General features: G+C 40.3%; 2 protein-coding genes across 3 annotated transcripts in view; one reads left to right on the top strand and one right to left on the bottom strand.

The window, feature by feature from the left end:
* The window catches only part of ZBTB41 (zinc finger and BTB domain containing 41), a 64,009-nt gene extending 41,326 nt beyond the window's left edge, over positions 1-22,683 (bottom strand). The window contains exons 1-2 of the mRNA XM_050306985.1: positions 22,616-22,683; positions 11,427-11,707 (exon numbers count right to left, since the gene is read on the bottom strand). The gene's annotated coding sequence lies outside the window, so the exon portion shown is untranslated. The remainder of the gene's footprint in view (positions 1-11,426; positions 11,708-22,615) is intronic.
* CRB1 (crumbs cell polarity complex component 1) overlaps positions 1-26,664 on the top strand; it is a 99,796-nt gene that overhangs the window by 8,118 nt on the left and 65,014 nt on the right. For both annotated transcript variants that reach the window (XM_050306975.1, XM_050306974.1), the window contains exons 2-3: positions 17,700-18,263; positions 24,106-24,301. In XM_050306975.1, the coding sequence (XP_050162932.1) occupies positions 17,700-18,263; positions 24,106-24,301 (760 nt within the window). The remainder of the gene's footprint in view (positions 1-17,699; positions 18,264-24,105; positions 24,302-26,664) is intronic.

The raw sequence follows: 26,664 nt of genomic DNA, 5'->3' as shown, positions 1-26,664 counted from the left end.
TGGAGTTGAGAATTGCATACAGAGTTCTGGAAATGTTAATTGTGAGCCACATGAGATGCAACTGAATTGGAATGGCTAAGATATAGACTTATGGTATGTAGTTCACCTTTGAGTCTGCTGACTCCAAGGGCTGTAAGAAGGGCAAAAACACTACGATGTGACACAGGGTAAAGAAATCCTAATTGTACCTGCTCTTCTCTGGCAGCCCCTTACATTCATTTGATAGCCTCATAAATAAGATACAGAGAGAGAAGGCACCAATCTAGTAAGATAAGCAAAAAGACAATGACAGTGAGAGACAAGCCAGAGAATGGCACTGATATATCAGAGATTGCATCAGAACTATTCAGTGGCATGAAAATCTGTAAGGCCCTTGTATGCTTCTCTTTTTCCTGTTCAATCTTGAAAGCAGAAGTTAAAAGAATTCTGAATGTCAAGCTCCACTTATTCCTACCTTAAATATAGGAAAATATGAAAAATGTGTTTGTGGAAGTGATAATCCAAGCCTCTTTGATCATTATCTGTGTATGTATTTGGAACAATATCAGCAGAATGCAAATAGGTGCCCCTGCAATGCAACTGAAAAAGAAAATATCTGGCCAACATTTTGTAGGATTCGCCAATTCAGACTTCCTAGCTAAACCCATCCCTTTTCTCACATTGAACATAGCTGACATTTGTAATTCTTTATCCACTACTAATGGTACTGAACATTTTGCAAGCCTCAGTCCATGTAAAAACGCCCTCTGCTTGATGTAACAAGAACTATCTGTTCTGTTTTCTCTTGAGTACATCTCAAATGTCTGATTCAATTTAGTCTAACATCTACCCATTTTGGAGCTCATGGAAAAGTGCAAGAAGAGTAAAGGGACTAAAATCAATTGCCATTTTCACATTCAAAACGCTCTTTCCATAGAACATTGGGTTTCCAGAAAAACAAATAGGCAACTCGGAACTTCCACCATTTTCCATGGTAGTGAAGTGACAAGACTGAAAAGTGTTTAGAGCAAAAATTTAATGGAATTGAAAAGGAAAAGGAAGGATTGGCACTGAACACCTTTGAAGGATCCGGATAAAAATCTTTCCAGCAAACAGGCTAACCAAATGATTGACAACTGATGGAAAGGAGTAAGAAAGGAAGAAAATGCATCTCTCTGCACAGAGCAGAACAAAAACAGATCTACTTCTACTAAATCACTTCTACTACAGCCTCAGTGCCACAAACTCTCTTCATATCTTTCATTTTGTGTGGGAAATTGCCCACCCGTTCATAGATTTATCCAGGCATCTTCTGTTCCCACAGATCTCTGTAAGCATTCTCACTGCCCAGTGACCATCTTACAGTGGCCCTGCTTATCCCTGACTAACATCTCTGAGCTGGCAATGGTTTTGCTGCAATAAGAGATGCACATATTTTAGGAACCTCTACTGTTCCACAAGTAGCATTGAGAGGAATTCTTTTCAGTTCTATTTATTTTGGTTTAACTTCTAAGTCCACTCGTTTCAGTGAAGATATTACTGGGCTTTGTCCGGCGAGGACCATCATGACTTTCCTTATGAAACCAGGACGTCAGTGGTTGTAACGGAGTGGTTTCTTTTCAAGGAGATGGAGAACAATGCCTTTTGAGACATATGAGATGCACCAGAAGTAGCACTACGTTCTTAATCTTAAATTAAGACTTGGATTGGCTGGCAACAATTACTTTGTTTGTTATATCCCAGCTCTTATATTAAACTTTGAGGGAACTGCATTTGCCATTACTACTAAAAGCAAATGGAAACTGTTATTATACTTTACAGGGATTTTTACGCATCGGGCAAACAGCATCAGAAATGTATTTGCACCCTGAATTGCATCATTTCTTCTTTGGGCTAACATAGAAACATGTTCTGGAGGAAACTCACACAACTGCCTGCCAACGCTATATAATTGTGCTTCAGTTTCAGACCTGCTGTGTCAACTTTTCTACAGACAGAGGAACCCTTCCCTTACTTTTATTACCGTAACTACAAATACCCAGACAGCTAAGGGACTGATGTTCCTGTCTTTTAAACCTGCACATCTTTTATGCCACAGCTCTGAATCAGCCTGAAGAATTCTGTGTTTTCATGGGTGACTGCTTCTTTTCTGCAATCACTTATGAGCACCAGCTCTTCCAATAACCACAGTCATGCAGTTACACATGCTTACAGTAAATCTGGCTTTCCAAAAATAAGACATTTATATTAAACCATTATGGAAAGTTCTGAGAAGTAGACGCATCATAGACAATAGGTGCTGAGCTTTCTGCTCTAGTTGATGCAGTGGGCTGAACTGCATGATCACCAGAAGTCCTTTCCAACTCTATCTATTCCATGTGAAGAATTTTCACTTTAGCTGAGCCCATTACTACAATGCTGGTATAGCAGTCGTTTCTGGGCATGTATCAGAAGTGCTGTCCCACCAATTCTGGACCATTTCTTACCATTCAGTAATAAAAGGTCATTAGAGTTAGTGACAGCTGGTTAGTGACAGGAAAAATTGAGAACTGGAAAGTATGAGGAAAGAGACAGCAATGCATGTTTCAGACTCCATTTGAAAAAAGAAAAAAGACAAAAAATCAGTCAGTAGATTCATTGAAAAAAAAATCACCACTGTTACCACTCTAGTGCAGACTTGGTGAGCATGTCTTTAGGACCCCCTGCAGAGGAGCAGGAATGTGAACATGGCCCTGAATAAGACCCCATGCTCAGAAATGCATCCTGATATCAAGGATGAAAACAGTCTTAACACAGGGGAAACTCCTACATGCAGAACAGAGCTTGAATGTTATAATGAATGTTCAGCGACCACAGGGACATCTGTAAAACTTGTCACTTGTCTTTAAAAAAGGTGTAGTGTTTTTAAGATCTTGACCTCAATGAGAGGTCCAGTGATTCAGCCTTTCATACCTCAGTCATGCCCTATTCCAGCTATTACATGCTTCATTTCTGTTAATCTTCTCTAATTAGTTCTGCTTCTCTAGTGAAGTCTCAGAATCAAACACTTTTCTGCGCTAATACTTAGGGCTCTGCTTTCGTGTTCAAGGTCAGTTCAGCATTTCACCTTGTAAAACTCATTTGTCCTCCTACCACTTACACTTGTACACTGAGTTTGAATTTAGACATCAGCTTAGACTCTCTCAAAGACATTTCCTGACTTCAAAGTTATCATTAAAGGTGTGATCATGCCCAAAGCCAGCAGAGTCATGCAAGTATGGAGGAACAAGCTTCTTTTATCTTCTTCCTCTTTCTTGCAAATGTGCAGAGAAAATTTTTCCCATGAAAATAATTTCAGCTTTTTCCTTGTGAGGTATATTGCACGTTTTACAGCACATAAGCAGATTGGGCCTCAGAGTCTGCAAGCAGGCAGCATTTCAGTTTTATAGGTGAGAACGCTGTGCTGAGAAGGGCAAGGTGAATACCGTGCTTGCAATAAGAGAGCTGTGAACACAATCCAAGTGATCTCCCTCTTCAAATCACTAAATTTAGATATTGTGTTTCTCACTTCATATGTTATACACACACACATAAATATGTATATATATGTATTAGGGGGAGGATACATATACATTTTTCCACAGTTTTGTTGAGCCTGGGAGATTTGTAAAAAAAAAAGCATCTCTTTTTTAAAGATAACATTACTAAGTGTTTCTTCTTTCTTACAACAAATGTAGGCAGTTTTTGTATGTGTGATTTCCACTGCTAACTGTAAGGATTTCCCTATATATATCACTTCTTTTATTTCCTAACTCTTAGCTGCCTTTTTTTAAGGGATCAAGTCACTGACTTGCCATCCTATAGACTTTGCTTTGTAAGGATTAGTGAATTCAGTGATTTCTAGAGGCACATGATGGCTGAGGTGTGAACAGTAATGGGAGGAGGCATCTGAGCCCCAGGCAAGAAACACACTCTTCCCCAGCTGATGCTCAATTCAAAATGGCAGACTATTTTTCAGGTTAAAATGACTTAACTGGGTAAGGCAAAAAAAATACCTTCACAAAACATAGCTTAGACTACAATCAGTTTAAACAGCTTCCTTCGAGCACCGTGCTCCAGATATAGAGAAAATCTGCAGTTCATCTAAAAATGTCACCCAGGTTTGATGCTTTTATATTTAATGCTGTCATGAATTGCAAATAGGTATAACACAGAAGCAAGATAATGACAGAATAGCAAGCATTTTTATGTTCAGTTATTTCATATGCAACAAGTAAGAAAATCTGTTAACTATTCAACAAAATTCCTTAAAATAAACAATAAATATGTAAATTACATATATAGAAAATACTTAGACTTTTCAATTTCAAATAATTAACACTTAATTCTTATATCTGAAAATACTACCTCTGAAATATTTTTAGAATTTTATGTTATGTTATTCCCCAGAAATTGTTTAGGAGTTCATTTTTCTTAAACCCCTTCAGTGGGATTCATAAAGTCATTTCAAAATCATTGACAACAAAGCATTTATTTCAAGAACTTCAATTATATTGACTAACGGCCATCTAGGCCATCTTATATCTCATTATCCTGATGTTCAAGAACAGCACAGAAAAGTAAGAAACCCCTTCATTATCCACACCTCTAAGGCTGAGGAGGAAAGCACAGCACATACACAAAGACCAAATTCACAGATTTGCTGCAAGACCAGCGCTTCTTTTTAATCCCTAAAAACTCTTCTAAAGGTGAGTAGCACCTCACCCTGTGCGACCCTTCAGTAGAGATGATGTAGAGAAAGCCCACAGGGCTTTGGTGCCAGAATTTAGCCCCATCCAAACTGTGCCTCTGTCCTTTATTTGCCAGTGCCAGATTGTCACCTTTCCAAGGACCTGGCAGCAGGACACTCAGCACCTTGCAGTGCTGAGCTCTGAACAACATTAGATCAAGCTTCAGACCGATCCCACCATCAGTGGACCACAAGCAGAGGTCTTGTCTCATGACACCTAATAAAATGTCTTGGAATTACATCAAGCAGGAAAACCCTTCACCTTTCTGCAGGTGGGCAGTGCAACACCTTTCCATACTAAGGTGTGCTGCTTAGAAAGAGATTTTTGTTTTTTTTTTTAATTCCTATTCTTTGACTTTCTCAAAAAGTGTGCTTGTTACAACTTAATATGCCAGAAGCTGAAATCAGAATGGTGACCTGTTAATGGGGAATTAAGGACAGGAGCATCATCCAGGAGAAGACATGGGACAAGAGGCAGGAACAAAATACATCCTTGCAAATTGCTCTTTTAAGTTCTTCTTTAACTCCAAGTTGTCATCCAGACTTGTTCATAGTGGAGTAACTTAATTACCTACGCTTTATTCTCTCTCTCTTGCTCAGTGCATGGTGACAATGGTTTTATCACTGAAATATTTTCTCTACAGAGCACTCTGAGTACTGACAGCTCTTTTCTCTTTCCCTCCTTCACACTGTCACCCTTCTACATTTGCCTTGACACTGTCTTCACATTGTCTTGACATTGTTCTGACAGTTATGAAAACTCAATCACTGCAGCAAACAGCCATGACAATGTGGAGAACAAAACTGAAAAGTGTTATGAATATTGCTGAGGAACTCTTGAAGAATTACAGACTAGTGAAAACAAGACCTTGCTTTTTCAAAACCATATTCCTAGTGAGTTTTTAATAAAAACTGCTTTATAAAAGCCTTCAGCCAAGGCTGGCAAAAGCCATCTCAAAGAAGACAGCTGACAGTTACAGATTCTGTTCCTGAAATTCAGATGTTCCTAAATGAAAATCCCTCTTACTGCAGTGAGTTCAGGTACATTACAAGACCTGCTTCAGCCCATCTCCTGGCGAGCAGAGCATGCTGAATTACTGTGAAATGCTGACTGCTGGAACTCTCCAGCTACACTATCTCCTAAGGATGCCATTCAAACTGGGATCCCTTTGCGGGGGGGAACCAGGAAAGAAAGGTAGCCAAAGGAAAAAGAAATCAGGTTGGCTGGGGCTTTAGATCCCCTTGCTAATAATAAAATAAAGTTTTGGTTTTTTGGCTCACAACTTAGAAGAGAGGAGCCTGGAAAGAAAGCATCTCTCTCTAGGAATCAGTCTAACAAATGCCAAGTGTTGTAGTAACAGGTAAAAAACCAGCACAAGTACAGTAAGTTTAGTAACTATTTCTGTGGTTAAATTAAACTTTTGAGCAACTTCTTAGCTGTTGTGGATAGTATGGGCATACAGAAGTGCTGTTTAAAAAGCTCTTTAGGAAAACGATATGCTTCTCTTTACCCAGAGAGAAAAGTAAGGTTTAAAAGCTTCTGCTTGAATTCACTTGATGAAGCATGGGCTGGATACTATTAAGAAAAATGGCACAAAGGAGAGGTCTCTGCATAAGTGCAGCCACTTTTAAACTATAGACCATAGCATTATTCTAAATGCTATATTGGATGGTGATGCTCCAACTGCTACGGCAAGCTGAATGACAAATATTTTGGTGCTTCCTTCCTGCGCTGTTATGTCTACAAGCATCTTTTATTATTAATGGAATAATAGTCCCAATAAATATCAAGGTGTATTGAAAAGGCACCCCAGCTGAACCCCTAATTAAGTATGATATTTTGTTCCTTTTAAATGAGACGCTGTTTGAGGAGTACAGTAATGGTGCCTTGTTCTGTTCAAGGTATCTATAATTAATAATCCCAATGATCAAACAAAATGTAATCCTAAGAGAAAATGGCTTTTGAGGATCTCTAGGTATTAAATACTAAGAACTGCTTCTCAATCTGTTCTGCAGTCTCTCAGCACACTGTGTTGTATGATGCCCTTTGGGATCATAAAACTGCCCCCAGCAAAATAGTCACTAGATATTTATCACGTATTCATTACTGCTGTAAAATCTTTCTTAAGTTTTTTTCCTGGACAGACCTTTACTGTCACACAGATCTCATTTATTTGTTTAGCAGCAGGGCAGGATTCTGCCCTGTGATGTACTCTGTACTGGTAAGTCTGGACTGGTATTGTGAGGAAGGTCCTTTTCCCCCAAAAAAAGGGTATTCCCTCTGGTTTTTCATCATTATATGGAACCAAAGTTCTTCAGATGGAGTAAGCGTCCTAATGTCAAGCTGTGGAGGCTTTAGTTCTCTCCTCCTGCTTGCTAATCTTATTTTCCACTCCCCAGCCACTACACCACCACCATCCCGAGCTCTCCCTACGTATTAAGAGCAGATTTGTGTGACACAAAACTCCACTGTCACTCCAACAGGGATGGCTAAATCTTTTATCCAGGAGAATAGCAGGCCAGAACCTCATTATTGTCCTGTGGATCATTCTCTGGAGTGTGAGCGCTTCAGCACAGCTCCGGAGGCATCTGTGTTACTCTGTGGAGCTGGCAGCATGAGTGACATTGTGTCCTGGGGCTACAATTACTGCAGGCTCACTTACCAGCCACACAAAGTTACTGTAACTTCCCATCACTGCCCTGTAAATCCAAGTCTGCTATGGATCAGGCCTCAGAGGAAGGAAAGAAGAAGGCAGGGAAAAAAAATCTGAGGCAGGGAAGTGAGAACTAGGAAGGGAAGGAGAGACACAAGGAGTCAGACCTACTTCTTACATACATTAAATAAACAGAGGAAATAAAGGTGACTATTAATGGGGAAATAAAATAAAAAACCCCAAGAAATTACATTTCTATACTGATTGCTACTAGTTGGTTTTTATTTATTTATGGGTTTAAATTTTGTATCATTTCACTGGCAAAAGTCATACTGATCTAACTTCGATGAAGGTTTGCTGGATACGTCTTCACTTATAGCAGATATTTAATGCCCTAGTGGCACGTGTTTTTGTTATAAAACATGCCATCACATTAAGCTTTAACAATTTGGCTTTTAGTGATATCCCTCTAATATGAAAGGCTTATTTCTTAGCATGTTCCCCAAGAAAGGCTCCTGGGCATATCCTGATGTTGGTGAATATTCTGATTTTGTTTTACTTCTGCAATGAAAAATCTTACAAAGGTTTAAGTGAAAGGCATTCCTAATTAGAGAGTGGGTTTTCAATACCTACTCTTACTCTTCCTTTGGGTCAGTCACTCCTCTTGTGTGTTTCTAAGCTTACTCTGAAAATAAAATGTTGTAAAACCATGGAATAAATTCCCTCTTCCTCTGTTACGAGTCGGTAGATTTTTTAGGATGCTACAATGCAGTTTGCAGGTCAGGAGAGCTACCACAGGCCTTGTGTCAGAGCCATGACTGTGTTCACTGTTCACGGTTCAATGTTCAAAGACTGGCCCTCTGCAAAAGTTCTCATTACAGTCTCCTTCTGTTGGGCCTGTGATTGATTTTTATCTGTACCAGGTCAGGGAGGGCAGCTTGTGCAGACCACGATGACATCACTGCTCTTCTCCAATCTCAGTGTTATGATCCTGGCCCTGCTTGGAGCTGCCCTCAGCACAGGAGCTCAGCGGGACAGCAGACGGAAACTTGGGTTGTGCCGGTTCCCTGCTAGACTCCAGCCTGTCCCAAAACACAGGAGCTGCGACTTTTCCCAAGCAGTCTTTAAATCCCAATTGGTAATTAGTTCATGCAGAGCTAATTGTAGACGATTTCTATTGAAAATAATTTAGTCCATAACAGAAAGGGCTGGAATGTGAACTCTTCTACAAAGGTCATGCTGGAAAAGCATGGCCTTGCTTCCTCTGTATTTACTGCCCATTGTAGCCACACTGAAGTTTTCTTCTGAGTCCTGTGACATTTAAATCACAGTGCACTGCATTTCCAGCAACATAATGCTAATCTGCCACAGGGCTGATTACTTTTTTTTAGTCTGGGGAGACAGGAGAAGCAGCATCATGGTTTTGATATGAGAGTACTGTTACATAGTATGAAACTGAAATTCTGTAAGGAAAGGACTATGCATGCAGCAAGCCTGGAGGGAGAACATGCACTCTGGTGGCTACGAATATCAGTGTGTTCCTAGTCTAAAGCTGGAGGTGATCTTGATGTTCTGCTGCATTTTGATGGCTTCAGCAACATTTAGTTCTAAGCTGTGTTACTGAGAACCTACTGAAGGCAATCTCAACATCTGCATGCACCAGAACATAACTTTGCACCCAGAGACTTTAAAACAGTTGCCCCATGTTATAGGTTGGTATCATGCATTTCTAACAATTAGGGCTTTAGGCTTATCCAACTTTGACTCACAGAAAGAAAGTGCTGCAGACATTTGAAGGTATGTTTTAAAATCACAGCACCTCTATCTATTATCAGAATCACTGCTTTATGCTGTTTTTATATTAAGAAAAGGAAAGAAGTAATGAAGTGGAAAGGAGAACCACAGACAAAGGAGACTGAAGAGGATGCCTTCTAATGGCTTTCAAAGACAAAAAACACATGGACACAGAATTTGGACATGAAGTCAATTTTCTACTCAGTTTTTAGCCCCTCTGCTCCAGGGATTTTTGGCAGTATTTCTGACTGTTTTTTCTCTCCTGTGTTAGTAGCTGAGCACAGTTGTAGCACAGCTGCCTGCATGTTCTGACCTCTCAGTGCTGCAAGCCAGCAGTAGCTGGTCTGCATGAGGGGCAGCATGTCCCAGCTCAGCCAAACTCAGCTCCTTGCTGAGGATGAATTCAGCAGGAGCCAGGAGCTCAAGGGGAGTTGGAAGCCTCTGTCTTACACAAAAGCAAAGTGCCATAAACTCTTTCCAGACTCCAGAGAAGCTGGAGAACTTGAGTCTGTCAAGGGGAGATTTGGCCTCTCCAAGAGAAAACAGATCCTTTGCTCCTTATTTTCTACTATTTGGAACTCACACGGAACCAGGAGCAACTAGACTTCACCCAAACTCACAAATTGACGGTTTTATGCTCTGTTACATCTGCATTCCTGAAAATCCCCTCACTGATGCAGAGAAGGAAACGAGGCATCTACTTCCAAGGTGTACATTTTAGCCTTCCTCCTTAGAGTAGCTGTGAATACAGACAGTATCTTCCCAACTGCAGCAGAAATCAGTTCAGTTTCTACATCAGTGTCCACATCATCTACTGTGATGGATATCAGCTGCCTTGTGGCCTGATTAGCCACTGTCCTGCACCTTATACAAACAAAAATATCTGTGCACAGTAAAAGCACGATGATCACTACGCACTACTGACTTAGACTGGAGTGCTGTAGTGCTAAACATAAAGGTAAAAAGCAGTGCAAAAACTCTTTCACTCACATTAGAAACCAGTGTATTTGAATTGCTAGTAGCATTGCACCTTGATGTCCAACCAAAAATCCTCTACATTAAATCTATAGGAGCTCTGTAGAACTCCTTGGCCTGACCCTCCTCCTGTTCCCACCACAGACACTAGGATATGACGCAAAATAAACTGAGAACCAAAAGATACTTACTTTTAGAAGTAAAGAACCCATTTACCTCATTTTTGAGATGTTTGTTTTGTTTATTTGGGACAGCCAGTCCCATTGCTGTGGTGCTCAGTGCAATCAGTAGGTGCGGCTGTAAAGACTGACACTGCTGCTGCAGTGCTTGTGGGTAAGAAGTCTGGGATGGCACAAAGGTTAAAAGAGAGAGAAGGACAATGACAGCCAGCAGTAACAGCCTTCATTCTGGGGGAGCAGCACCAAATCACTGTGGGCTTGCGGAAGAGTTTGGGGAATCGTGCAATGAAGGCACTGATTTAATAACCAGTTCTTGTAATTTCAAACAAAAGTAGCTTTAATATTGAAGTGTTGCCAAAGGAGCAGTTTAAAATTTTAATGCTATTCAGTTGTTACTATTACACTAATACCCCATACTTTTGCTTCAGAAATTAAGTTCTTAATTTACTTTCCTTGGTTTTGCTGATACAAATGTACTTACAGAAAAATTTGGCTTTTTTGATAGAAATGGAGTATTTGTGTAACTGCCTTTTTTTTTTTTTCTGCCTGTGTGCAGTGGTGGTTACTATGGTAATAAACATGATTCAAGATTTAAAGCCTGAAAATGGTTTCTATAACAACATGCTGGGATGTTTTGGACACACAATTGAAGTTAAAGATTCAGGTTTAACTCTTTATGACCACGTTATTTGTAGACACAACAACAAGTGCTGGCTTGTTCGGCAAAAGTTTGTTCATCCCTTCCCAAGGTATGCTTTTCCACTGAGCAGATTGACTAACAATAATTCCAGCTGTGGACAGAACAGGTCAGGCCCTGTGGCTGGCACTTCCCTCACAGGTGAAGCTTGCAGAGGACAAATGGCACCACAGGAGCTACAAGCTACTCATTACATTACATAATTAAGATGGTAATACAAATGTAATGGGAGATGGGAAGGGATAAAACAGTGTCAGTGCAATATTTAGAAAGTTTGAGACTTTAGTCTGGAAATCAAAACTGTGTGCAAAAACTTAAGGGATCTATTCACAGGGAATCTCCATGGAAAAGCTATTTTCAGGGTTAAGATAGCCCCTTACCTGGCTCGTTGTTTTTCCAGAACAGCACAGTTTCCTGTCCTTTCCTTCCCCATCTGCCAAATGCTGATCCATGAGCAGCATCTCTGCCTTTCAGTCCATGGTGAAGGCATCTGATCCCGATCTCTGTCACTGTTGATTATGCATCTGTGTTCATCTCTTCCTTAGTTCTTCAAGACACATGGAGACTGAGTATATATCTGCACACCCACAACTTTCTGAGGCTGCCTTTGCAGGGAAGTTATTGTCATAGTGATGAACTGTATTTTTTGTGTCACGGTGCGCTGCAGATAAATGGAGAGATGCTTAGTTACACCAAAGCCATGCGCTCTTCAATGCAGCACTAAATGCCTTGGGCAATATTTTAATATTTCCAGTTAAATGATAATTATTTCAAGATCTCAGTAAAGTCACAGAGCTTGATATTTCAGTGACTCAGATTCGCACACTTGTTTTAAAATCCCAGGGGCAAGTTTCAAACAAGTAATGAACACAAGCACTGAAGGTTCTTGTTTCTAACTCCAAACACTGGGCTATCTAAACCCTTGCTACTGTCATGTTATCCCATGACTTTTTTAGTGAGCTTATTTGATCACAATGTAAGCCTTCAGCTGTGAACAAATGCTGTATGCTGGTTTTGATTCAACAGAATACAGATTGAAGTAATAGCACTAAGAGAAGCGATGGTTGCTTCATTCATCACAACGAAATTTTATCTTTCTAGTGACTGAGCACAACCAAGATGTCAATTATATAAGCCATCCTAGCAAATCAAAACAAAAAAAAACCTCCTAAAAACCAAACACGCAAAACCCCAACCCTACACATTTTCTGGGGAGTTTTTCTGTGGGTTTTGTTTTTTGGGTGGGTTTTTTTTGTTTGTTTGGGTTTTTTTTTGTTTTGTTTTTGTTAAAGAACACATCTTGTTATTGCAGTTTAATATTTTTTCCCCTTAGGAGTGCTTTTAAAATTTCATTGTTCAACTCATAGACCAGGGCTTTTTGCTATCCACTTCTTTCCACAATGTATGAGTTAGTAAAAGTCATATTTTGTTCTGAACTGCTCTATCTGCACTAGCAGGTGTAGCTTCCTACTTTTAATTCAAATGTGTGAAGTAATAACTCTTTGTTAAAGGAAAAAGAACTCCTCAAAGCACAGTAAAATCATCAATGAGGATGACTATGTGAGTTATCAAGGAATCTCTATCTTATCATGGATTTTTTTTTCCCCCTAGAAAATAGACTGGCTCTGCTAAGAAGGTCGGAAAATCTCGGCAGCATATGTAAAAGATTGCAAAGCTGTTAGTGTTGAAAGCTTCTGTGAAGCTTAGAGTCCTCCTTCAGGGGCAGAAGGCACATTTGAAGAACAGCATTGCAAATTACAAGCAGCCTCCAGGCACGATGAGATGATTAGCAAAGTGCAGGCATGACCACAGCCAAGTGAACTCTGGTTCATAACAACGTGATTAGCAGTGATTGAAACTTAATTTTAAATGCTGCTGCTGATTATGATATTTCGCCAACTCGCAGGAAGAGTCGTGTCCCGAAAGAATAAGTCTTTGCTGAAAGACATTTCTGATACAAAGAGCCCAGCACAGTTTGATAGGTTTTGTTTGGAGGTTTTGAGTGGCTGTGATTGCTAATCTGATTCTCAGAATTGGGGATTATCAATTCACTTTAGATTTGATGTAATTAAGTTAGAAGGATATTCTGAAAAGTAGACGTGAATTCTGTAAGTCTCTGATTCAAAGAGGATCTAGAAAAGAAACCCTCAAAACTTTCAGCAAAGATATAAGATGAGCTCTTCTAAATTACCTGCTTTACTGAGGAAGAATAGTTTCCTTGCCAGGCATCAGATGATTTGTGCCAAAATGCTTTTGCCATTTCAAAACCCCTACCCTATTTATTTTAACTTTCCCACTAATTTAACTTTTCCCTTCTATCTTCAGTTTCATGAATTTCTATCATAAAAATTGTTTTGTATCACTGCAGTGGCTTCTGATCATTCAGAAGTCTTTGCCAGTCAAAATCATGCATTTTTAGTGCTGATTAGCTATATAAGCTCAATTATTAATACACTAACAAGATCGCTTCAGTGAATTTAAATAATCTTCTCCTAGAGGGAAAAAAAATGCTGTCTTTTTCTTGGCATTTCTTACATTTAGTCGTTTGTGCCAGTTCTTGTAAAAGCTGCAGGTATTGCCCTGTTTCTGGTAGTACGGGTGATGTGCCAGTAGATGGCAAGCTTTACTGCAAAGAATTTCACTGCCAAGCCTCTCATCTGCATCACAAGGCTTTAACCATGGGGCAAAATGCTTGGCACTAAATCCTCTCATAATTAGATTAATGTACCAATGTTTATAAAGAGACTGATAATTACCTCAAGTGTCAGTCAGTGTAAATTCAAAGCGATCAGCATTTTGTTTCCATTTTTCTAATGTTACATACAAGTTTTAAGACTCTGTCAGAACAAGTCACTGCTGAAGTGACCTTAATTGCTTAAGAATGAAAACAACTCCTCTGCACACTCGAGATGGAGCATGAGGCCTTTCCTGGTTATCCTGCTGCAACCTTGCCAAAAATCAAGCCCCCCAAAACATTGAAACATTTCTGACCCTTTGAAGCTCTTTCTGCAAACGGAGTAAAGAATATTCTTTAGGCCTCCACTTAAACTAAGCCAGACTTTGCATCACCACGATGCATCACAGAGCATGTGGGAACTTCCACCTGCTACGCTCTTCTTCCCCTCGCATTTCCACACAGCTCTCAGTAGCTGAATAGGTTCCCAAATCCACCCTTCCATATCACTCCAGAGCGGCAGGGAAACTAGGGTAGGAAAGGAGGTAGTATAAATAGCTTACCTGAAAGAGCTGGAAAATGGGGTTTAACTAGCAGTCCAGGATCCAATGATTATCTGGAGCACTCACATCATTTACAAATATGATTTTTTTTTTTTTAATGTCATGGAAATGTTATGGTGAACTCCATACCATGATAATTAATTATGATATGATAACTGCATACCTTTTGATGATCACCTTTTGCTGCTGAGACAAAACAGCACCCTAACAAAAACTCTTAGTTCCAGCCTTTAAACCACAAGTAATCTAAAACTCAACAGTGGTTACATCTCTGTTAAGACCTTCATAACTCCTGTGTTCCTCAAAAACTATACAAATAATAAAACTAATAAATGAACAGAGCATTAAAATGAAGACAGAACTCCAAAATTATTATTGCTTCACTGTAAACTTGTAGTACAAATCAGACAAAAGTATCCTCTAGGGATACTTTATTGAATCGTCTGTTGGCAATTTCTGCATAAGAAATTTGTTTTGTAAAAGCCAAAGGAGTTGAAATTAAGATACTGGTTTAAAAAAAAACCAGGAAAGGTTTTCTCTTTCATGTTTTTTTTCCCATAGTGGTGGCACCTTGGAGACAAACTGGTTGCCTCCACTACAAACAGACAGTGCTTTTAGGGCTGTCTTTCCTCTTCCCTCATTTCCCATCCACTATTACTGCCTCACAGAGCTATGAAGCTTTTTAACCAGTGCTCACAGCTAGTATGCTGCTATCAAAACTGCAAACTGGCAAACGTTTCATGCTCTCTCACACACAGTCATTATAACAAACTGAGCTGTTGCATGCAAATTATCTCTGGAAAAGCAGTAATAATTAACTAAATTGCTTCTCATGTCACAGTGGTCCTACGTAAGGAGCACTCGAATGATTGACCTCATCTCTTGTAGCTTACACAGTGCAATACTAGACAACATTATAACTTAATCATAGTTAATTTTTTCAAATTTGTAATGTTTCCTCAAACATGTATTTTAATGAATTTTAAGTAGCTACACAGACTGAAAGGAAAGCTCCCTAAAGTTGTGTAATCCCAAGGAAAATGAGAGGTGCAGAAGTTCCTAAGGACCACAGTTTTGCTCCTTTTAACTGTAATTAATAGATTGCAGCAAGCTCTGTATTATCCAGGCTAAAGAAAATAAGCTATATGCATGGGTAACATACACAATTATGCAAACCAGGACATCAGAACATACATGAGGGTGTGCTGAGGAGGAGAAGAGACCATGTTACTGCTGATTGTGGTGCGAGTCAGTGCATCATAACCCATGTCTTGAATTTTGATTCAGTCAGACCTGGAGGAAATACAACTGACACCTCAGTAGGATGAAATACCTGCTCCCAGTGCAAAACTGATAGTTAACAGGCTTGGGGATGGCCATTTTAAAATCAGGCTAAATCAGAAGTACTGTTTTTGTCCTGTTTTCCTTTGAAGAACATTAGGTAATGCTCCAGTTCTCCTCCTGCAAATCAATGTTTAGCTTCCTTTCTTAATCAGATCTATCATAGCCTGCATTAAATAAAGACAATCTTTACCAGGCAAAGACCATAATTTTTCTAGAAATTTCTCCACTGCATCTCTGGTATATATGAGCCTGACAACAGCTCAAAATATTTCAAACAAAAATATTTCTCACATTTTACTTATAGATGCAACACCCCAAAAGGAATAATCAGGAAACTATTCCTACGTAATCCTTAAGAGCACTGTTTGTTTTAAATCATGGTGTCATCGTTACTATCAATGTTACTACATAATCTTTATTCTGCTTTTTCAAACAAGTATTAATTAGTTATTTGACTTGGTAAATGTACCCATTCATGAACATCAAGTTCATTCAGACTGCTGCTTTAAATTCTCAGAGGCACTGTTGCTCCTGTGCACACCTCAAGTCAGAAAGTACAACAGTGATGCACAGATAACTTTTCCAGCTTTTCCATTTATTATCTTATTGCCTTATCTACACAAGCAGTCTTTCCCCAGTTAGTAAAGCCTTCTGACTCTTTCTCTGCTTCTCCCTCCTAGGAAAAAAACAGATTAAATTACATATATATAAAAATATATAATATTAAAATACACATTATAAAAACACACCCTCACCTGTCAGTTTGTATTCTCTGACAGTCCTCAGAGTTTGTTTTTTGCTGTCCTCAGGTGACCAACCTGTGCCTGTCACTTTTCCAGCCAGGGATCTGTTCCAGGCCTTTATCAGCACTCTTCTAGCTCCAGTTATTGATAAGCATCTCTACTCACCACTTCTCTTTCAGTGGGTCATCTCCATCTCTTTTATGTCCACTCTCCTGAATCTCAGTTCAAAAACTGAGAAGAACTGAGAGACTGATGGTAGGTGGGTCTGAATTTCTCTGAGAAGTTCAACTCATCCACAACACACTATTTGCATAAATATACCTTGCTTTGGCATTTGTTTTCAAGTAACTGCTGTGGAATACACAGACCCTTCATATATCCAAACAAGACTCTAGAATGAAAGTACAAACTGAACAAAGAATAAAGGATGTTTACAGGACTCTCACATAGATTGTTTAATGCAACTTCCATTCTCCAGCTCACTAGCCTTTCCCTTCTGAACTGCTATCTTCTCTCAGAAAGCTTTATTTCATAGAGTCTTGGCCAAGATACTGCTGCTTCAGTGTACGTCAGTGGTGGGTTCTGAACAATGCTGGTAACAGCTCACCACTCCTTGACTGGGAAGTGAGAGGTAGCTTTTGCTATTGCCAGCCTTTACAGCAGCGATGGAAATCCAAGTGGCCTTTAATTAACGCCAGGAGCTCAATTCCCAGAGGGTAAGGAACATGTTTACACCGTGTTCACCAAGTCCTTCCACCCTCAGAGGCTTGAAGGCACTCAGAGGGCCATTTTGCGTCTCAGGTGTTTGGGAGATTCACTGTGGTGGAAATGCTGCACATCTGCCAAATCGCTATTTAGAATCAGGAAATCAGAATCAAAGTGCATGATGGTTTGAACTGCTTACTTGAGCTATAACTGCAGCTGAGTAGTTTAGCTTTGTGAAATCTAATACAGAAAAACTTCAACCACAAAAGTATTCAAAGTGGTATGGAACAGAAAAAAAGGGGGTTCAACTCCTTTCTCTAGTTAAAAAAAAAAAAGTCTTAAATATAAATGCATTCCATATTGTTGGATATCGGTTGACAACTACCAATATTGTTGCAAGTATACTCATAGTGCTAAGAAATCCTGACACTCCAGACCATGGCGAGAACAGGAAATTACAACCTACTCAATTTTCATAATTGTTTTCATTTTACATTTATTAGTCCACTAATGCATCTCAACAGCCAGCAACTGGAGCTGTTGGTTTTGAAGCACAGTTGTGTTAAGAACTACACTTCTTTCACTCTTGGTTACTCCCAGTGCTTTTCTGCGTTTCCTTTCCAGAGTCACTTTGCACGAGGAATGATTCCAGGTGCCTGTCGAACTCTTGCCAAAAGAACTCTACGTGCATTACTGGTCATAAAGACGACCCTTGCCGTTGTGCAGAAGCGTCAGTGGACAGTGTGGAGGAACTCTGTAATAAAACCTCCAGTCCTTGCTCCTCAAACCCCTGTCTTCAAAATGCTACCTGTTTGGGCTCTGCTGGAAACCTCAGCTTTACCTGTGAGTGCCCCTGTGAAGCCCCTGCCAGCGCATGTGACACAAATCCTTGTGAGCACGGAGGCACCTGCCAAAACAGCCTGACTGGGCCCACCTGCCTGTGTAGTGCAGGATACACAGGCACACTCTGTGAGATGGATTTGGATGAATGCGTTTCCGAACCGTGCCACAACGGAGCAGTGTGCAGGGACGGGGTCGATGAATATTCCTGCTACTGTGTCCCAGGCTACCAAGGCAAGCACTGTGACCTGGAAGTGAACGAATGTGTCTCAGATCCGTGCCTGAATGGGGCAACGTGTCTTAACCAGATAGGACACTATGACTGCATCTGTCCGCTTGGGTACACAGGTAAGCACTATTAAAACAACTTTACCTTTGCATCGTGTAGAACCCTCATAATCCGTGTTCCAAGTTCAAATCCCTCAACCACACATTTATTTAGCCATATCTGCATTACCACCTTGCCTTCAGCCTCAGCACCAGTGGCTCATGGTACATTATGGATTACTACATCGCTGTGAACTGCTGGCATCAGAAAGAGAAGGATTAAAGAAACCTCATTATTTACCAAAATCTACACAGCAGTTTTGTGAACATCAAGCTATGTCACAGGGCTAGACGAAGTTTCCTTTTAAAAGAAACGTTCTCAAAATGCAGGTCTTCAGGATGCTATATGTAGTTTTTGTCTGGGGATCAAAAGCTATATTTGACAGGGTTAAAATTTAGATCTAATAAGAAAAACTGTACTCTTAAACCTGGATGTTTCACATTTACTTCCTCTCCTCTGCCCTTCTCAGAAACAAAGGACTTATTTGCAACTAGAACACAATCTAAGTTACATAGAAAGGAAAGTGTTATGTTCCCAAACTGCCCATTTTTTTATAATCCTATTTTATGTAGCTCCATTTTTAAGGTACAGGTGTGATTTTTCTTCCCTACTTCCTCCACTGGAAAGCATATAATTCTTGTCAGAAGACAGCTCCCTTCAGATTTCAAAGCTGTATTCAGGGGTAGGACTGTGAGAGGTAGCACACTGAATCATTAAAAGGAGAAAAGGGGAGGCATTTTAGTGATAGATTGCCAGTCAGGTAAGCAAAGGAAAAAAAAAAAAAAAAAGAGTCATACAGCAAAAAGAGGACAAAAAAACATCTATGGCTTCAAGTGATTCAAATGAATAAGAAATAAGAGATGTGGTTTACAGCTCCATCCCCAAATCCCTATGCAGGAGGGGAAGTCAGAGGTAAAAAGCAGCTTTCCTGTGTCTGACACAGCACACGTTGGAAGCCAGCCCTCAGTTAATATCCCTTATGAGCATGGAGAATGTTATTTGAAGGAAGCTTGTTACCTTCCTGCCACCCCGCTGCTGCCAGCGGGTGTCGGAGCCCAGGCCAGCTGAGGAGAAAACTACACAAGTGGGGGAAAGCCGAAGAGCAGAAGGAAGGAAAAACCTATTAACAACCAGCATGGTTACTCTGCAATGATCAGACTCAGCCCAGACCTCCTGTTGTATTCAGGAAACTGTATTTGTTTAACTGGCGCTGTTAGTGGGGTCCAGGCCTGCATCCACAGCCCAGAATCTCAGTTTGAAAGAGGCAGAATATAGACCTTAGAGACAAAGAAAGAGAAAACATAATGAAATAGTAAAGCCCAAACAAAAAGAAATCAAAATTTAGGTCAACACAAACTGCTGGAGGAAAGTCACTCTGCTGGAGTCGCTCCACTTTCATCATGAAATTCTGCTGCTTCCTTGGCTTCCTTCTCCACTCTCACCAAAAATCAAGCAATGTCACCAAACACTCTACACTCTGCACAGCAGAGTTAAGAAATGAGTAGAGAACTAAGGAAGGAGGTCTAAAATGCAAAGCAGAAGAGGCTGCAGTGTTTTGACATAACAGCTTCAACAACACTTCCAGTACCAAAGAGACTAATCATGGTAATTCTATAGAGGAGTAGCAGACCGTTCCTCCAGCAGTAAAATATCAGCTTTAAAAGACTACTTTACAAAATGGTTTATCAGAAGCATTCTTTTTTGTTGGTTTCTTTGCACCTTGCTTGTGAGTTGTGCTAAATGCACAAGCCAGAGGGATTACTGGATGAAAGCCCCAACGTGTCCCCACTGGTAATAAAACCCCTCATTTACTCTGTCAGGGGATCTTGCCAACCATTTTTATCCTGGCCTGACACCATGAATTACTGTGGGAAGTCATCCACCTTCATCTCATTTCCCTAAGATGTAAAAAAGGTTATATCTCCTGATTTGCAGGTAGAAAACATACGGTTATTCTATAGCAGCAATGTTCACCAAATGCATGAGTTACTGACTGCAATTGCTACTAGTTTCACAGCCTGTGACTGCTATTTTGTATGATTAGTATGCTGCTGCACTTCTTAAAATAGCTGAGAAATGTCACACGTAATTCTTACACAAATGGAAGAGGTTAGAACACACCAAGAGCCAAAGATTGGAAAATTTAGCATGAAATTTGCAGTTTCTATATAATGTTCTGCATGTGTGAAATTATTTACAAGACATGTGCCACGCAGCTGTTAAATAATGAAGCTCAATTGGTTTGTTGAAGTTTTGCTGGCTACCTTAATCAATTGCATTTTTTCCTCCATTGCACTAATTACACTTGCTTTTAATTCACCCCAACAGAGCATGGTGTAAGAGCCTGTTATTATCCACAGCTAGGTACATTAATTACCTTCCTGAAGCCAATCCTTCATTGCCAGTGACCATTTCAGTGTGAACTAACAGGAGTGCGTGGCAGTTTCACAACCTAGTCTCAGCCTAAGATAGCAGCAGGAGAAAGGGTTTCAGTGGCAGACAAAATAGGTGCAATGAGCTAGATTTGTTCTTTTCGCAATACCTTTTACTGTGATGTGACCACCTCTGGGATGAAGTCTGTAGAACATGAAGAAATCATTCCTGATAGGTCTCTAAGTTCTCATTCAGTATTCTCATCAATAATGTATATGCCATGCAAATATTAAGAGTAGATGCATCATAAATAAGTCTTAGGCACTTAAAGCCAAGCAGAGGCACAGCAGCCTCTATCATGGGATGAAGTACCTCAAGTACAGGTCTCACTTCCCAACAAGCTCATGTCCATATTGTGGGTATCAATAGCAAACAACATTGTCTATCCAACAGCAGTTGCCAGCAAAGAGAAAAGCCTGTTCCCTTCCTCAACTTTGCAGTTTCAAACCAGCACTCCCCACCTCGTGTCCCAGCCAGCCTGAGCAGAGGATTCAGCCCAGCTCTGCTGAGATTCTCAAGCATAAGGCTGTGACACAAGAGAAGTCCAGTGCTATTTGCTAATTGTCCAGCTAAAGATTAGCAGTGGGCACATACATCCAGGGTATGTTTGTTGCAGCTCATAACGTCTCAGGACCAAAATCTTTGATTGGATTTAGCCTTGCTCGTCGTCTCCTCCAATTTTGTCTGCAGAGTGCAGTGTAAAACTTGTAACAATTTACACCTGTGCCTGCACACAGGTGTGGGTGCTTATCACAGACCTGCGTGCAAGCAGGGACAAGCCTTGCTCCAAGAAACTAATTTCTTCCCTCTGCCCAATTTTGATGTAACTCCCTTCCTGTTCCTTCAAAAATAGCTACATGACACTCTCCATCCAGATGATGACATGCAAGATTACTTTATACAGACTGAGGAATTTGGGGACAGCCTTCTGCCTCTGCTGTGCATGAGCACAGCACTACAGTTCGGGAGAGCAGAAAGGGTGACCTGCTTACCAATCTCCAGCCATAATAAGAACATGCAGGTCCTCCTGGAACTACACTGTGCCTGCAAATCCCTCGTATCTTTGACCAGAAGGTGTTTTTACATTGTGCCTATAGGCACCAAAGTTTGAAAACGTTGGCTGCATGTTCTTCATCCCCACCTGCTTTTACTTTTTTTGACCTGGGCTGTACAAAGAAGCACACAGTAGGACTCACTAGAAAAGCAAGCAGTGTAAGAGGTAATCTTAGTTCTTCAAAGCAACCACAAAAGTAATGAATATGACTTCTAAGCACCTTCCCAGTTTTTCAATTCAAACCACTTGTGTGGTTTGGTACCTGCTGAGAGGCTCTGCCTGCCCTAGGATGGGGTGACTTAGCTTATGATGGTGCAGCCCTGTGCAGTAGCTGCGGCAGGGCTCGCCGGCGCACTCCTTCCTCTCTGGCATATGATATTTGGCACACAGCATATTTATGACAGAACGTTAGACTGAGGTGAAAATGCAGATCCAATCTTTTCATCTCTCTTCTACACATATAAGAAAGCCTGACAGCCAATTCAGCAGAGGCTGGGAAGGAATCCCCCCCATTTGCATGGCACATCGCATTGGCTGGACGCATTATACAGAGAGAAGTTTTCTTCTGAGGCAACATTGCCGAAGGCAGGTTACCGGGCTTGATAGATTAAAGACGTGAACCAAAACAACGACGCTATGTTCTCATGTTAATTGTCAGGCTGTTCTCAGGCCTGTAGTTTCAAATTTGGCTGAGCTGAGGATCAGTCGAACAGTGCTTGTTTTGTCACATGATTTTTAGTGTTCACAGTAAGCTGTTAACAAGCTCTGGCAGATTTACGGTCACTAGACACACTTCTGCAAACACATTGTTTATAATTACAGTGAATTCACAGGGCAATGACCACAGAGGGACTGCTTACTATATCTGGATGTAATGTACATTACCATAAAGCCGTAAGGGAGCGTTGCTGTGCTGCAGTCTCGCGGCAGACTCCCGCTGAAAGTAGTGGTTGGACGATCAGTGAACCTTAAACTGGGGGCACGGGATTGGCAACTTCCCTCCTTCCAGTGTTCCCTATGTGGTCTCAAGGAACTGAAAGAATATGTTCTCTAAAATTAGAGCAGTAATATTTCTTAACTACTGAAAAGATGAACTTGCACTTTAATGCTTAAATACAACGAAAAATAATTGTGAGTCAACATCAGTGAATTCTGCTTTGGCATTTTAAGATATTTCCAGGTACATATCCATTGTAGAGAATTTTTTTTTCTTTAAATATTCTACATTTAAAACCATCAAAATAAATTAGTAATGAAGTAACAGTATTATTCAATATTATTAATCTCAGTGTTATAAGAAAGATGCTCTGAGTTACAGGGTACAAAGTTCACAGCAGCACAGAGCTGGTAAAAACATCATGAAGAAAGAGTTAGAGGTGAGCTCCTAAATAAATTGCTAGCGTAATACCCATCATCACATGTCTGTTCCCATCTTTTGAAAGTCCACCCCATCATCTTGTACTGAAAACTTCACCCTTACAAAAAAAGAAAAAAATTAAAAAGGAACCCATTCTCAAGGCTGCAGTTCTTCTTTCAAGTAGGAAATTCCCCTGTAAACTATTTACAATATACTATGCTACTTTTTAAGCCAAATAAAAGATATGCAAGTCTACTTCAAAGCAGTTTCTTTGTTATATCTTGCCATCTTGCATCTGTTTTGTGGCTGATATTGTAGCTGCTAAAACAAATTGACTTGGCAGGTATTTACAAATATTACTCTATTGCTCAAAACACTAAATAAGTGCATAAGCATACCTGAAATGAACCAAGCAGGAGCTGCCAGGCAGTAATCACGACATCTTCTAATTATGTCCTGGATTGTGCTAGAAGTAAAAAAAGGAGTGTATATTTAACCTGTCAAATACCAAAAATAGAGATAAACTCATATTAGGACGGACTTAGTTACATCAAGTACCTCTGAAGAGCAGCTCCAAGATTCTGACCTGTTGCAAACATGGCACCATAGACCCATTTATTTACACATTGCTTAATCTTTAAAAAAAAATTAAGCAATAAACCACAGCTTAAACAAGCCACTTCCCAATGAATTCAATTAACTGTGCAGCTTTAAATGGACTCTTATGAGATCAATAAATTACTAGTCACTTCTGTATTGTGTAAATAGCGATAGTAGTGGTTTGAATAAACTGAAAATTAACTCGACTTGTTTCCGTGTCCAAGCTAACATTAAAAGCAGGTTTTCTACCTATTTTTGTGAAAACAGCTGGTTTGTTCTTTTGTACCTTTTAAAAATAGGTAATTGCTTAAAAAAAAAAAAAAGGAAAAGAAAAAAATTAAGTGACTACTGTATTCCAAAGCAGTCCTTGCTGAGATCTCCCAGCTCTGGGGTTTGCTTATTTTCTTTTGTTTTGAAGGTACAAACTGTGAGCTGGAAATAGATGAGTGCTCGTCCCAGCCATGCCTGAACGGTGCGACCTGCCACGATTCCCTGGGGAGCTTCTCCTGCTCCTGCCCACCGGGGTTCCTCGGAGAGCTCTGCGAAACCAACATCGACGAGTGCGCCAGCCGGCCCTGCCTGCAGGGGGGACAGTGCACGGATGGTGCCAATGGGTACGTCTGCAGCCCCCGGGGAACACCAACCCGAGGTGCTGCCAACCCCTGCGCTTGCAGGTGGGAGTGCTGAGGGAGCCTGCGCTGCCAGGGAGCTCATTTCGCAGCAAACCGCGGATTTCGCTCCTCCGTCCTGCTCTAATTTCGGTTTAAATTTGAAAAAAGGATTAAAGAGTGCGAGTCTGCTGTCAGAGCCAATAAGGCAACAAAGTATTTCTGGCAAAGACTGACCAAAACAGTGCATTTTTCATATTTGTACTTTAAAAATTCACAACGTGCTGTTTGCCTGCCCCTGAGGATTGTCGTTTAGGCGTGAATTGTGATGCTTGTCAGACTTTAGTTTCCAAGAAAGATGTGACATTGTATAAAACCGAATTTGCCAACAGCAGCTGCCCGCACCAACAGACAGAAGCATTAGAAAAGAGAGGCAGAGAAAAACTGTAATAATAGTAACCATAGTGATAGATATCATTAGGAAATATGTCAAGAACTTTACAGGCATATAGGACAACAGCTATTGTTGAAAACAACCTGCAGTGCATGGGCAAAGAAATAATAAAAAAAAAAAAAGAGAATGCAAGGCAACAGAAAATAGAAAAGTGAGCTTCTCCACCTACTGTTACTAAGCCCTCAGCAGAGGTCCCACTGCAGCCCAGGCAGCCAGAGCTCTGGCATTCACTCACCATTACTGGCTTTGCTGACTCAGCATGAGATTCCCAAAATGAAAACACGTATGTATACAAGCTCAGTCTGAAAGTTCCTAAGCGTATTCATGCAGGTGCTCCTCTCATCAGTATAAGGTTTGTCCTTTACTGTGTATTTTCCAGTTTTTATAAAGCAGTTTTGAAGATTTTAGTGCCCCAAAAACCAGTCCAAAACTCACACCAGCAGAAGGCATGCTTCCCTCGAACCAAGGGGGAATTCTGGGAACGAGCTTTTGTACAGTGTGGTGACATGGCACCAACCTCGTGGAGTGCCTTTTCAGCAGTGCTGAATGGCTCTGAGCAGGACAAAGCAATTTATTATTTCCCAGTGTAGCTAAAGCATGACAGCAGGGAGAGGGAGGTCACCTTGTAGCTGAGTAGCTCACAGCAGACCCACTGTGTAACCTGTAAGCCTTTTGAGGATACACATATGAGCTGAGCAACTGGGATGCTCGTTCAGGCCAGCTCTAATCCTGTTCATTTTTCTCCTTTTAAAGCTGAGGTACATGTAATACCAATTTTAATTGGCTTGTAATACCACAGGGTATCTGGAGAATGATTGGAGCTCTTGCCATATTTGTTCTGTGATGAAAAGGCATAGACAACAAAGTAGTTCAAAACAGAAGGGTGTTCAGCAATTTCCTTCCTTCCTTTTTTGTGTTTTTGGGGTAAATGAAGAATTTTAGTCTTTAAATAGTAGTTTTCCTTTTCTGACTAATCTGTAGTACAGCTGAGGCTTTTGTGTCTGCCACCAGGTCTCACAGAAATGTGCAAGGCAGTGGATTTAGCATTAAAAGGTGTAAATACAAACACCAAACCAAATTCTCTCCCAAATTTCAAACTGATCTTCCAGTGAGGTTTCATGAATGCAACAAAGTAGAATTCAATCTCCTAAAAAAACACTTTAATGTAAGAGAACATTTCTTATTTAAACATGACTGCTCATTACGAAGTGAGTTGTGGATGATCCTCACTGCTCCATGACTCTGAACCAAAATGAAAAAGTAGCAAAAGCATAGGCAGAAAAAAACCTTTCACCACAAATCTGAACAGCACCAAACTGAAGGTATGTGGAAGAAGTGTGTGAAAAACACAGCAGAAGAGAGTGACTTCTGATTTGAGAACATACCTCAGAATGAAAATTCTTTTTCTGATTCACGTCTTCCTCATTACTTTTTACACCCTTAATTCAAATGCCACCTGGTCTAAGTAATCTCTGATTTTGATTTAAGAATAATCCATACACTAGTAATAAACTGGCCTGCCAGAAGTTTCTGCTTATGTACACCCTTAAATAGCGTAGTAAAAAGTTTACACTTTTTGGTCCATTAGGCTGCAGGAGCCAGTTGATCTCTGATGTTACTTTATGTTCAACAATTTCACTTTCTCTCCATATATTTACTCCAAGACTAAGACTTAGATATTAAGCAGAGAAATTCTTGTTCAGCAAGATTCCCCATGATTTCAATTGTGTAATAATGGTGTATCATGTAAAAGAAAACATAAAAATAATTTTTTTGTTTCTGATAATTATAATTAGACCAAGATCACCCAAGCATGCACAGTTAACATGTATCTTGCAAAAGTCTGTCTTTTTTTATGACATGTACATGTTGACTTTATGCTTGATGACCAAAGAACAGAACGATGCATTCTATA

The sequence above is a fragment of the Myiozetetes cayanensis genome, unplaced genomic scaffold, assembly GCF_022539395.1.
Source record: "Myiozetetes cayanensis isolate MyiCay16 unplaced genomic scaffold, myiCay2020 scf12, whole genome shotgun sequence".
NCBI classification, from domain to species: Eukaryota; Metazoa; Chordata; class Aves; order Passeriformes; family Tyrannidae; genus Myiozetetes; species Myiozetetes cayanensis.
The sequence above is the reverse complement of the archived record's forward strand: the minus strand, read 5'-3'. Positions and strand labels throughout refer to the sequence as shown.